Raw genomic sequence first — 13,818 nt, forward strand, 5'->3', positions numbered from 1 at the left:
TACGTAAACTGCAAGTGTCCTGATGCTGACACCAAGCACTAAAAGTCCATTTCCCCTCACTGAGATCCCTCAAATAAATTGAAAGGCTGTGTGAAGGAGGCATATATCTTACGTATCGACATCCTGCCACTGGAATTCTCTCTTGCACTTGTTCTTACCGTTTGTTTCTTGGGTTTCATGCCAAAGAAAGACATTGGACCTGACAGGCCTGTCAAGTCTCACTTATTTCTGGGGACTGTCAGGGTTTTTTTTTTGTGTGTGACAAATGTAACCTCTCTGTGTGCCTCACCGTAATATTTTTTATAAAGTAAATCAATAGCCAAATCTATATGATTCCCGTGGTTTGCAATCTCGGTCAAGGTTTCACTCTAAACACAAGTCTTGCTCTTCCCCACGGTATGGCCTTGGTATATACATATACACCATTGTGTATGCTTGGGCTCTTAAACAATTCCAACAAGTTTTGATAAGAATCCTTGCATTTGATATACCACTTATCACGTCTTCAAGACATCTCAAAGTGCTTCATAGAATGACCTGTAAAGTGAATTGACTGAATATTTTGTGGGTGAAACGCAGCAGCTGATTGCGCACAGCAGTGTCCCACAAACATTCGTGGATTGAGTGCACAAATTATTATTTATTTTTATTTTTGAAGGGATTATTACCCCCGCAAAAGTGATCTGGACTTCCACAAGATCATTGGTTGCCACATCTCCTTTAACCTGTGCGCAATTGCCTGCCGCGTTTCACTCACAAAACACACAGTCTTTCCACATAACATAAATAACAGGAGAAAGACTCCCAACTTTATTTCAGATAAGGAGTGAGTCATTCACTCAATTAACATTTATATAGCGCCTTTCATGTTGGGAGGACATCTCAAGGCGCCTCACAATGCTTCGCTTGGGGTGAGAGCTGGGAAGTGAAAGGTAACCAAAAGCGCAGTCAAAGAGGTTCATTTTGAGACATGCCTGAAAGCAGGAAGCAAGTGAGTGAGTTGGAGGGACTCGGGTGTGGGGTTTCAGAGAGTGACACTTACACTTGCGTTAAGTACTGACAAATTATGTTCTTTTATTTGGTGATTTTAGGGATTCTGAGCTTGCAGGAACGAGGTTTGATTCCCCCTGCGGCTGAGCTGACTCTACACCCGCCTCCCCTGCTACCCCAGGCCATGCCTCTGCACGACATCCAAGAGAAGCACAGGAAGCCAGCTCCCGAGCCAAAAAGTAAAGCTGACTTTAACGATAGGATAATTTTGTTGTGTTCGGAACTAACTCCACTCAGTTACAACATCGTACTTATCCTGACTTTCATTTCCCACCAGACAGCTTGGTGGGTAAAAGAGCACTAAAGCCACACTGGTCAGAATGTGACAAGTTACCATCTTAGCCAGGAATAAAACAGTCACCCTACAATGGGCTTCAGTGTCCCTCCCAGGCTACGGAGCGGAATATCAGCCACGTTTACCACCCTCCACAAACACTCTGCTCAAACGCTACCCTGTGTGGAGGGTGCTTATATAAGTGCAAGTTGTTGTTATTGTGTGCGTGTGGACGTCAGGAAGGCGGTGGTGTTCTGGAGGGATGAGATTGGACGGGCTGAAGACCCTTCTTCATCCCAAACTGATCATGTAATTTCAGGTGAGAATTCCTCTAAAGTGGTGGAACTAATCATCAGAAAAAGCTCCCTGCACATGCCCCAGAGATCGGCCATGATCACAGCAGCCAAAGCAGCTTTGCAAACAGGAATGATCGCTCCTCCGCCGACCAGCTCGTCCAAGGGTCCATTGCAAGACTTCATTAAAGATATGGTGCAACATCAGAGTTCCAAGTCACAGGTACACATTGCAAACTGGATTTTCTTGTAAGCAAACACCTGAATTTCCAATCATTTACTGTCAGGGCATGCAATGCACAGCTTGGCAGCCCCAGGCTATCCAAGTGCTGGAATGATGTGTGAAGCTTCTTTCCAAATGGAAAAAACTTGAGCTCACATCTTCCTCGTCCTTGCACAGATTGTGACTGTGGTAGAGGTGCCAGCTGCAATGGCAAGCTACAGAATCAAAGTCAACATTGCCTCCATTGTGTGGTGAATTTTGCTGGCTTGGATCATTGCACAGAGCTGAAAGTGTGTGTGTTTTCTGCCGTGCGGCTCGGCCAACGGATATATTTGGTGTTCTACTGCATTACATTTTGCCTGCTCAATACACAGTCAATCCACTTTACAGTACATTCTGTGAAGAACTTGGAGATGACTTAACATTGTGATAAGACGCTATATCAAATGCAAGGATTATTGTTAATATCATGTTGGATAAAAAGGCAGTGTGTGGTTACTGGGAAAGCCACTCTCTTGCACATCTTACACCCAAGATTTTTGCTGCAAGACACATCTCATGACTAGAACTGTCTGCTTTGTTATGTGGTGCAAAAGAGCATTATTAGATGTTATATTATATTGTTTGGTGCTTTTAATTAGCACAGCCAATTCAGGCACCTTATTCCATTTGTCACGTTGCCTCTTTTTCCAAGTGGGATTGAGAAGCAAGCGATAGACTAGAATCAGAAGCTCATACGGGCAGATGAATAGAATTGGAAGAAATGGAGAGATCGGGGAAAGGGGGAAAGATCTCAGTGTAATGTCTCCAACAACTCTGCAGGACCCAATATTTCACTGGAGCTTTAGCCTTGAGCTCAAGTCCTGTTGTGGAATTAACTCACAGTCTTCTAAGACAGTAGCTAAGGTTACTGGGCTTGAAGTCATGCCTGAGCCATGTGATTCATCCAATAGTTATAGAATCCTCAGGTGCTAACTAGGAAAACTAAAAGTGGTGCAAGAGTAACAAAATCAAGCGTTAGTGACGTCTACTACAAAAGTGTAGCCATTACCTGGTATTAGCGCCAGTGAGTAGGCTTCATTGTGATAAATGAATTGGATTAATCAATACAGAACCATTCTATAAAACACTGATCAATTAAACACAGCAGGTTTACAGTATATGATAATAATGGTAATCTGTATTGTGACAAGGTGCAGGCCGAGAGATGTAATTTACTGTAATATCTGCTGTTCACAGCCTTCCCCAGAGCCGGGAGACGTTCAGGAAATATCCTCCACTTATTATTTCACCATCTTCAACGGGAACATCGCTTGCACAGCTCCCAGTTACCAGGCCTTCAGAGAACATTACCACCTGTCGTGGGGCCGCATCCTCTACTTCCTGGAACAACTGAACAAGAAACTGCGAGAGTACAATGTGCCGGTGGCTATCGTGGAGGGCAAGAAGGTGGCAGAGTTGGCGTCAGACTTCGAGTTCGTCCGGAACCCAACGTGGGAGTATTTCCTTGCCGTGCTGAAGAACAAGGCCCTGGTGGAGGACATCATCAGGCGCCCTGGCCAGAAATACAAGGGGCCAGATGGGCAACAAATGGCAGCCATTAAGATCCAGAGTCTCTGGAGGAGATACCGGGACAGGATCGTGTACTTTAAGTACAGGCGCCTAAAGTGGGCAGCAAGCATCATCGCCATCTCCTGGATCCTGCACTGCCAACTGAAGCGGGTGAAGAATATCCTAAAGCAGTCACGTCAGAGACACCTGGTGAATTTCCGCACTAGGGCTAAGGTGTGTGTAGTTACCAGCTGTTCCTTCCACTCCTCACTCTCCAAGTATCTCTGGCTGAGCGCTCCTGCAAACCTGTTCCCCACACACTGCCTTGATATAGTTTTTTTTCACACATCATCTTTCCCCCCCACCCCTCTTTCTCTCTCTTCTCGTCTTGAGAATCATATTTCATCCATCATCAAGGGAGAATTGCAGCCATCAACAGGACTGTAGAGAGTCTGGCACACACTCAGTCTTCACCTTATTCCGCTGTCCCTACCAACGAGCTTAGCTTGGCAGGGAGAGGGAGAGTGTGAGTGAAGAGAGAGAGAACTCAGTTTCAAAAGTTTTTGTTGTGGCCACACTTTGGGTTAGTTTGCGAAGCAGCCCCTGCCAGCGCCACACACACGCTCAGTACTTTATTGTAGTGTATTTACTTTTGCAGACACAGTGTTAATTAGTGCTTACTTCGCTCGTGTTTAGTTTCTTTTTAATTCATATTGCATTAATTAAGAGAGCAGCCTCCCGTCTCTCTCTCTCTCTCTCTCCTCTCTCTCTCTCTCTCCCTCTCTCTGTGCCTGGAACACGAGCGCATCATGTAGCGCTAATTAAATTAATTGGGGGAAGATGTTTTAAGTATGTAATTAAATTAATTAATATAATTTATGCCTGGCTTGGTCTAACTGACTAAAGCAGAGCAGCTGAAGTTTTAAGTTGATGAATCTATTACAGCTTCTGTCACTGATCAATGCTCTCCTTGAATTCTTAGCATCTGGTAACTCACTGGAATCACATCAAGGCCTCCAGGAGAACTATTATCCACATCCCATCATTAGGTATTGCACTTTTGCCTGCAGATTCATCTACAACCTCTATTATCCACCACATTACAGGTCCTTGATTGAGTTCAGGAAGCCCCTTGTTTTGCTCAAATTGGTCTCAGTAGGAAGATGTTCTTCAGATGATGAGAGCAATAACACAAGGCCTGCTCAAAACAGCATTTAATTCCAGGATTAAGCAAATAAAGTCATTACACGGCCCCTATTCGGATGAGAGGTGATTTGCTGTAATTCACTTTCATTTATATGAAATGAACTGAAGGCTGAGCCCGGAATAGCAGATAATCTTCCCCTCCACCTTCTTTAATGATATGAGATTCTCAGGCGCTCGCCTCACTGCAGTGTTAAATCAATAAAGCGGGAACCGCACTATATGTTGGGTTTAATCAAATGTGCAGTCAAAATGATAAGCTACATTGTGTGGAATTATTTAGTCCTAATTACTGTCAGATGGGAAGCTTTATCTGCACTTAAGGCGAGGGGTTCTGCTGCTGACAAAAGGAGCGCTGTGCAACGCTAAATAATTAAGAGGCTGAATGGTGGGGTTTGTGTTTAAATAATCTGCAGCTTCGAGTAAATTAGCGCAAAAGCAACAATTTAATTACTTCTATTAATTGCAAATGATAGAGGGCTGTAAATGGCCCAAAGTGGGTTCAGAATGAGGTGTTGGATTCAAACAACATATATCCTGTGAAGCGCTTTGAGACTTCTCAACGAAGTGATGAGGCGTTATATCAGATGCAAGGATTATTATTATTATTATCATTATTATTATTATTATTATAATCTTCAGCACCTGTTTTCGGTCATTCTGTCTTACCACAGGATATTCGCAGCAGTTGAGATCGCAAGTACCTGATTTGGGGATCCAGCAGAATTTACAGATGGGCCGGCTGTGTGAGATTAGGGGTGAGTGCTAGAGATGTCCAATACATGCAAAAATTGTTTGATTAATTGCCTGTGCACGCAGAAAGTTTACAGCACAGAAGGAGGCCGTTCTGTGCTTGTAACAAACTTTCTGTGCCAATTCCCTCCTCTCTCCATGGACCCTTTTTAATCTTATTTAATCTTATTTAACAGGCAAGTTTCTTTATTCCACACGTCTCTGTTTACCTAGGAGTGAATAAGAACCCGGTTGTTAGTCGATTGACAGATCGCTTTCCAGGGGTAATAATCCCTTTGAAGAAAAAATATTAAAATAATGATAATAATTTGATTATTCAATCCATGATTGTTTGTGGGACACTGCTGTGCACAATTGGCTGCCACATTTCGTCCACAAAATACACAGTCAATCCACTTTACAGTATATTCTGTGAAGCGCCTCAATAATTTGATAAGGCATTATATCAAATGGAAGGATTATTATTATTAATAATTATTATTAATATGGTAACTTTACAAATACTATCCTCCCAGCCCCTGTGACCAGCTAATCACTCTTGCTCCTTTTTTCCTTTTGCTTTGAGCGCTGTTTGTTTTATGTCAGCAGGTAAGTATCCGTTTGCCAAGTTTGCTTTTTTCTCGAGACCTGCTGTTGTGACAATACTGAACACAAATAGTGTCTGGGAGGAACCCCTCCTGTGTCTCACAGAGAGATGCAGAAAAGCATCAATTGCATGAAAATCTATATTTTATTGAATCCCATGTCCTATTCGCTTTGTGTATAGACCTTCCGAAAGAGAAAATCTCTCTGGGAAGCGGTACTTACTGTGACAGTAATACAGCTCTGTGTGAGAATGGGCAGACAGTCAGACCACAGAGAAACCATCTCAATCAGCCTGTAATGTGTGCGTTTGAATAGATGAGTTCACTTCTAAGCCAAAGCTCTTTACCCCTGTTCACGTTTATGCTACCCTGCGCAGCAGCATGCTAATACCATAGATGAGATGAGGCTATATAATCATAAGAGAGATTCGGTGGCTGAGAATGGGCCACACACCTACAGATGGTCACCCGCTCAGTATATTAACTCTCCCTATAGTCTGATTGTATTTCCAATAAATCCTAGTGTTTCTGCCTCACTTTCCTCAGCTCGGTGGATTATTCCAACATTCTAATACTCTCTTTGAACGTGGCAGCCAATTTACGCACAGCAACGTCCCACAAATTGGTCCCTCACTCCATGACTGTTTGTGAGACACTGCTGTGCACAAACTGGCTGCCATGTTTCGCCCACAAAATACACAGTTACTCCACTTTACAGTATATTCTCTGAAGGTTGGGGGAGGGGGGGGTGCGATATGATTACGGTCTTTAGTCTTTAGGATTCTAAACAGACTAGATAATGAAGACAGTAATAAGCTGTTTTATCTTGTGCTGAACAGTAGAACCAGAGGACACCGTCTGCGATTTACGGGGGTAAATTCAGAACAAATCTGCGGAAACACTATTTCAATGACCGAGTAGTAAATATACGGAACAGGCTTGCTAGGGAGATGGTGGAAGCAGAAAGTGTCAATCCTTTCAAGAAGAAATTAGATAGATTTCTGTTAGGAAATAATATCTTGGGATAAAATATATAGTTTGGGAGATGACATGTGTATGTGACTGCCAGGGTGGTGGAAGGCAAACGGGATGGACCTTAGTTTTCTTTCACTTAGCAAGTTCTTGTGTTCTTATTTGTAACTGTGTTAGGGATCTAGTGCCTTGAAAATTGAATAAAGAGCAATTATTCGAATCTCATTTACCAGGTATTATTAGGATATTGTACGAGGATTGATCCAGTATTATTCCTACACAGAATTGCTCTGAGTAAATCAAGTGGGCTTTTATTGGGGGAAATGCAAGCAATGTATTTAAATATGACTTGTTAGGTGTATTATCTGTGCTGTAATTATAGGCAGCTATGTGTAAGTGGTGTGTCCTATTATAGGTATTTTAGTGGTCTGCTGTGCTAATTGAATATTGATCCAGTGTTTAATAACCTGCTGCGCTCATAATTCGAATTATTCAGCAGCCCAAGGAGTAAGGTTTTAAATCTGTACGTATTGGAAATGACAGAATGATCTTAGTGGGTCAATCGCAATGTTTTTTGTTTCATAAAGTGTTAATTAGACTTTGTGTTCATGTTGTGACTTTGCATCGATCTCCTTAAAAGTGTCCTGTTAAATCACGTATGTTGGTGGTCTATCAAAGGTTGTGTGAATGACTACACTCAGTGTTGTAGGATCATGGAACGGTCTCTCTTTCTCTCTCTCTTTGACCCTTGACATGTTTTGTTTACGTAACATTGTATTAGACTGTAGGACAAACACTAGAAAGTACTTTCATTACATAAGGAGTTAGGGTGGATGATGCCAGGCATCTGAGACTCTATTAAGACGCTTGGTGCAGTAAGACATAGGGTTGGGATTTCAGAAGAGTGAGAGCAAATGGCCAAAGGATATTTGTCCTCTCTTGCGATGACCTTTTCCATGAGGAAAAAGTTTTTCTAAAAGGACGATCCTTTGAATCTTTTTTTCCCCCAAGTTCGATCGCTTTCCAAACCCATGGAATTCTTCACCCCTGACTGAGGAAGGGGTTTTGCGTGAAGGATTAATTTGAATCGTAGAGTTAGCTGAAAGCAGTTTGAATCCCTTCCTTTCTCTCTATCCACTAATAACTCTGCTCCAGTTGGTAATGTGGCTATTTCAGTGAATGGTGGTACTCAAGGTGAAATGTTTTAATGAATCTTGAAATGGAATTGGAATGCTTTGTTGGGTTGTTCCCAAACAGCAATTTGTGGCTTATTTGACTTCTCTTTTCCCTCTTCCCTCCCTCCCCAGATGACAAAGTGGACGTTATCTATGTCAGCCCGGTCACTCTGGACGACGACATTTACCAGTATTACAGCAAACTGTTTGACCTCCATGAAGCTCTCAAGTTTGCCAAACCAGAGAGAGTCAGCAACATGGAGCACCGGTTTAACGTGGTCACCCCTGAGGGCATCCATACTTTTCCTGTACGTCTCTCTTTGCTGAACAGTGAGCTTTGTCAAATGAGAGAAGAAATCAGAACGTTCTCGCACTCTAACACAATGTGTCATTTGCCCACTCTTTCACTTACCCCGAGTGCATTACTGACTTAGTTGGTAGCCTTCCCACCTGGGACTCCTGCTTGTCCCTCATGCCTCTCAATGCCACCATCGGTGGCTGCGCTTTCAGCCTCTACCCCTCGAAACTCTGGATTGCTCTCCCTCTAACCCTCCACCTTGCTCCCTCCTTCCCCATCTTTCATCGTGCCTACGGTCACCTCCCCCCCACTCGGTGTCCTGTTCCGCCACTGTCAAGCGCTCTGGGACGTTACCCTGCGTGAGGGGGGCTATGTGAATGCAAGTTGTTGTTGTTGAGTCAGAAGATGGTGAAATTGGGTCCCACTTCGGGAACTCAAGCTTACAATCCAAGCTGCCGCTACTCTGGTGATGAGCTGGCAATGCTGTCCTTCACATGAAGTATTAAACTAAGGTCTCTCCCCGTCTGCCTGTTCTAGTGGACGTTAAAGATCTCATGACCCTATGTGAGAAGGGAAGGTTTTTCCCCAATGTCCTCGGTTACATTCTTCCAGATTAATTGGGCATTCACCTCCTGCCTATTTGTGGGGCCTTGCTGTGGGTAAATTTGTTTGCCTGTGACTGCACAGTCATTACAGTTGACAGCAATTAACTGTGAAAACCTTTGAGATGTTTCAAGGTTACAGGAGTTATATCAGATGAAAGCACGATTGTTTTGTCAGGCACTGCAACTTCAAGCTGCTTTTATATAGTGCCCTTTATGTAGGGTACTGTCTCGGAGTGCTTCACAATAAGAGGATCGGACACTGACCTGAGGGGGGAGGTGGGGGATGGCATGGTTGAAGAGGTAGGTTTTAAAGTGGGATTAAAAGACTGGTGGAGAGGGAATGAGACAGCGGGGTAGAGGGAGGGAGTTTCAGAGGTTACAAACGTAGTAAGTGAAGGCTGGGTCACCGATGGTGGGGCGGAGGGAACAGGAGGGGACATCCAGCCTGTGTGCTCTGACCATCCCATCCCGCTCCATTGTAATATCACCCGAACGAGAAATATCTTCTTAATGATGAAATAGTTACTAAATGTTTTAGTGTGTTTCTCACTGAGCCAATTATCTTACCTTCTCATTTGATTGCGTATCTGCATCGTTCTGGGGCAGTGCATTACAAATACATAGTTTGTGTGTGTGTGTAGTGCTCTGGGAAGCTACCCTGTGTGAGGGACGCTACTCTATATAAAAACAAGTTGTTGTTGGTGTGTGTGTGTGAAAAGGTTGATTTATTTTGAGATTTCCTGGTAGTGTTTAGGATTATGCATGGTGCATTGGCTCCCTGCTTTATTCCTCATATCTGTGTTGTGTGGAATCTCTCCCAGTCCAGCACAATGACTGGAATAAAGCAAAAAATCCAATTTGTGGGATGCATGAGCGACCCCAAGACCATCAAATCCCAGAGAAGATAACGGGTTCTCCGCACGCACAGGAGGAAATCTCCAGTCACACTGTCTGCAAACACCGTGGTTAACCTCAATTGTGGAAACTTATATCAATGTTTTTTTGTGTGTGGCTCTCGCTGTCAAAGATCAAATTACCTGCTGTCTTTCTCTCATCTCACTGTAGCCAGGTGATTGAGTCATTCTCGAAAGGGGAGGGAGCTCTTCTTGGCTTGAATTCCAACGCCAGTTGCTTACAATCTGTTAATGTTCATTAAAACAATCAGTTGTGGCTGCTCCTCTTTTGGGGTTAGAATCTTGGAGGCTGATTTATTTCCTTTCCAAACTTGTGTGTGTGTGTGTGTGTTGCACCTGCACAGTTTCCACCTCTCCTGCATCCGTCTCTGACAGAGGGACGCCGTGTCCTTGTATTGATGTCTTACTGTTCGTATAGGGCACATGTTCGGCTAAAAAACACAATCACAACACTGTACAGTAAGCATAACATGTTTCTGTGAAGCGTTTTGAGACGTCTCAATGACCTGATTAGGCGCTATATCAAATGCAAGGATTGTTACTCTTAACATGTGCACCTGAGGTGTCAAATTCCACCAAGTCTCTTGTAAAGACCGTTTTGTACTAAAATACGTAAGATTGCGCAGAGCTATGGAATTTCTTAAATTTCCCGTCTTAATTTGAAAGCTGGTATTCCTCAGGAATTTTAAAGAAACAGTGGTTTTATATCGTTTTATTAGGTTCCAATATGTAAAAGTGCTTCACAGGTGATGAATGTCAAGTGTAGTGANTTTTTTTTAGACAAACATGGCAATCAATTTGTGTACAATTTGCAGGGTCCACAACTAGCTGTGAAGTGAATGAACAATTTATCAGGAGGATTGTTGGTCAGAACACCGGGAGAAACTCTTTCCTCCCTCCGCGCCCCCCCACACACTGCACCTAATAGATGGATGGGTAGGAAAGAAGGGTTTGTGTGTGCGTGTTTGTGTCTGTATATGCGTGTGTATATTGTATATTAGAGTCCTGTAGCTCAGTGGTTAGAGCACTCGCCTCTCAAGCGAGAGACCTGGGCTCAATTCCGCAGGGCGAAATGTTGGGTAGGTTTCCTTACTCCACATGTCTCTGTTTACCTAGCAGTAAGTAAGAATCCAATTGTTGGTCAATATTAATAATTTGGTTTGTGGGACACTGCTGTGCGTAATTGGCTGCCGGATTTCGCCCACAAATATACAGTCAATTCACTTTACAGTATACTCTGTGAGGCGCTTTGAGACGTCTAGAAGACATGGAAAGCGCTTTATTAAACGCAAGGATTATATACCCACGTGCGTGTGTGTCTACATGTCTGTATTGTTTTTTTATCGTGGTGTAGCAGGTGATGCATTTTTTTTGTTAGTTATTTCTATTGATTTTCCACACACTTTTTTGTGTTAAACTATGCCACCACTGTCTTCTGAGATAAATCACTGTTATCGAAAGCTGCCAGCGCCTTTCTGTGTGACAGAAGGATAATTCCACGTGGATCAAATAAATACAGATGTGTAGTAATTAGTTGAATTCCCAGGGAACCCATTTAAGATCCACTAAAAATGTGAAACATTACGAAGCTGTTGTGAGTCTCACGCTGGTGGCTTTTATCAATTTAAACTGCTAAACTATAGCTCGGGTCATAACCTAGTCTACTATTAATAATGTATTTGTTGTGTACGACATAATAAATTAGGCCTTGGGAGCAGGAAAAGGACACATCTAACAAGAATAATGTTTGTTATTCACAGACCCACCACATGTGTCTGGCCACTCATCTGAAGTACAGTCCCCAGACAATAAAACGGATAAAAAATCTAATCCGAGGAAAGGAAGCCTACATCGTGGGTGGATTCCTCCACAAGGATGATTTAGCTGTGGCTGATATGTTAAACGTTCCTATCCTGGGCCCCGACCCGGACGTGGTCCATCTCTACAGCTCCAAATCAGGCAGCAAAAGGATCTTTGCCAGTGCCTCTGTGCCCACACCACCCGGGGAGTATGATATCTACAACCTCCAGCAGGTACATCAGATTGATTAAGCCAAGAATAATAGGTACAGAGACTAGTGATACAACTCTCCCATCTCTCTTATTATATCCTCTATTCTTAGGCAAGTTTCCTTACTCCACACGCCTCTGTTTACCGTGCAGTAAGTAGCAACCTGGTTGTTTGTTGATTGGCGAATCGCTTTCTGGTAGCAAATAATCCCTATAAATAAATATATAATGTGGTCACTCAATCCACAACGGTTTGTGGGACACTGCTGTGCGCAATTGGCTGCCGCGTTGCGCCTACAAAAACACTCAGTCATTAAACTTCACATGTGCCGCACTTCAAGACGTCCTCCTGATATGAAAGACGCTGTACCAAATGCAAGGCTTATTATTATTATTTTGTACATTGCATGACACGTGACATTGGCATTGATGGAGATTGAGCCTGTGCTGTGCTGCCAAGCATTGTGGTGCTGTATTGAGTGATCGAGTCTATCTCAGTTGCAAACGATTGATAAAAGTAATACCGCATTAATCTGTGTGACAGCACGTTATGTCTCAAAGCCTATACTTCTCCCTGGTCTTTTTCACGTTTATGCACTTATGATAACTGTGCTGGTTCCAATTGATTTTATTTTTAATGCATGAATTGCTTGGAGTTTAAGTAGAATGGCATTTATAAAATGCCATTTCCTGCCTTGAGCTGTCCTGTGCAGACTGTATTATTGTTGTTTGTAATGAGCTATTATAAATCTGTCGCGATGTATTTAGGCGGCAGGATGTCAGCCCGTGCTCAGGTTGCTTCGTTGCCGCAGTGTCTTCCCACGGAAACTGACCGGGGCAGGATAGTCGATCGGTCTCACTCTCCGTGCCCAATCACTGGCTCAGTACAGAAACTCGTTCAGCAATGGAGCCCTGATACCCAAGACCTCTGTGATCCAGGAGAGATCCGCAGCACTTGTAAACACTGTCAATTCACTTTATGGTATAATCCCATGAAGCGATTTGAGATGTCGCAACAATACAGACAGTGAATTGACCCTCTGCATTTTTGTTCAAATAATAATAATAATAATCCTTGCATTTGATATTGCGCCTTATCCCATTTTCGAGATGTCTCATTCTGTGGGCAAATATTCTGTGGGCAAATGTGACAAATAGCTTCTCTCGAGCTACAAAAGCAAAAGGTTTACAGAAATCTCAAATATTCACACATGTTGGGTACATGCCGAGATCCATTAGTGAATGCAATTTGTTTCTTCAACGAACCACGGAAGGATGTCTGCTTCAGAAAGGTGCTGCTCTGTGCAGCTCCTGGGACTCGGATGAGGCAGATCTTTCACAAGTATCAATGCAGATGTTTAAACCTAGAAAAGGTAAAAATATTCCTCCGCTTGGCAACTGTGATTTCTGTTAATCTTTACATTGAAACTCAGTGAGGGAAGCCCATTTACATTCATTCCACTTTACAGTATATTCTGTGAAGCGCTTTGAGACGTCTTGAAGACGAGATAATAATATAATAATCCTCGCATTTGATACAGCGCTTATCATGTCTTCTAGACATCTCAAAGCGCTTCACAGAATATACTGTAAAGTGAATTGAGTGTACATGTGTTGGCGAAACTATATATCAAATGCCAGGATTATTATTATTATTATTATTTTGTCTCTGTTCTTGTTTCAGATGTACGAGGTGCTGACCCAGCTGGTTATTGACAACCTGGAGATCAAGCGGTGGCTCTTCAAGATGGACTTGGAGTTTGGGGGGCGAGGCACTGCCTACTGTGACGTCCTGCCCCACCTGAATTGTTACAGCTTGGTGCTGAAGCAATATCAACTGTTGGGTCCCATACAGTGGAAAACTAGATGGGTTCAGGTGTGTATGAGTCTGCACAAATTGCCTGCTGCCTTTTC

The 13,818-nt window shown here is 43.1% G+C and overlaps 1 protein-coding gene across 1 annotated transcript in view; it reads left to right on the plus strand.

Moving 5' to 3' along the window:
- iqch (IQ motif containing H) overlaps positions 1 to 13,818 on the plus strand; it is a 45,626-nt gene that overhangs the window by 10,762 nt on the left and 21,046 nt on the right. The window contains 8 exon segments of the mRNA XM_042343065.1: positions 1,092 to 1,229; positions 1,644 to 1,840; positions 3,080 to 3,625; positions 4,374 to 4,440; positions 5,269 to 5,352; positions 8,211 to 8,386; positions 11,656 to 11,928; positions 13,589 to 13,780. Of these exon segments, the coding sequence (XP_042198999.1) occupies positions 1,092 to 1,229; positions 1,644 to 1,840; positions 3,080 to 3,625; positions 4,374 to 4,440; positions 5,269 to 5,352; positions 8,211 to 8,386; positions 11,656 to 11,928; positions 13,589 to 13,780 (1,673 nt within the window).

This window comes from Callorhinchus milii, unplaced genomic scaffold (genome assembly GCF_018977255.1).
Source record: "Callorhinchus milii isolate IMCB2004 unplaced genomic scaffold, IMCB_Cmil_1.0 Scaffold22, whole genome shotgun sequence".
NCBI classification, from domain to species: domain Eukaryota; kingdom Metazoa; phylum Chordata; class Chondrichthyes; order Chimaeriformes; family Callorhinchidae; genus Callorhinchus; species Callorhinchus milii.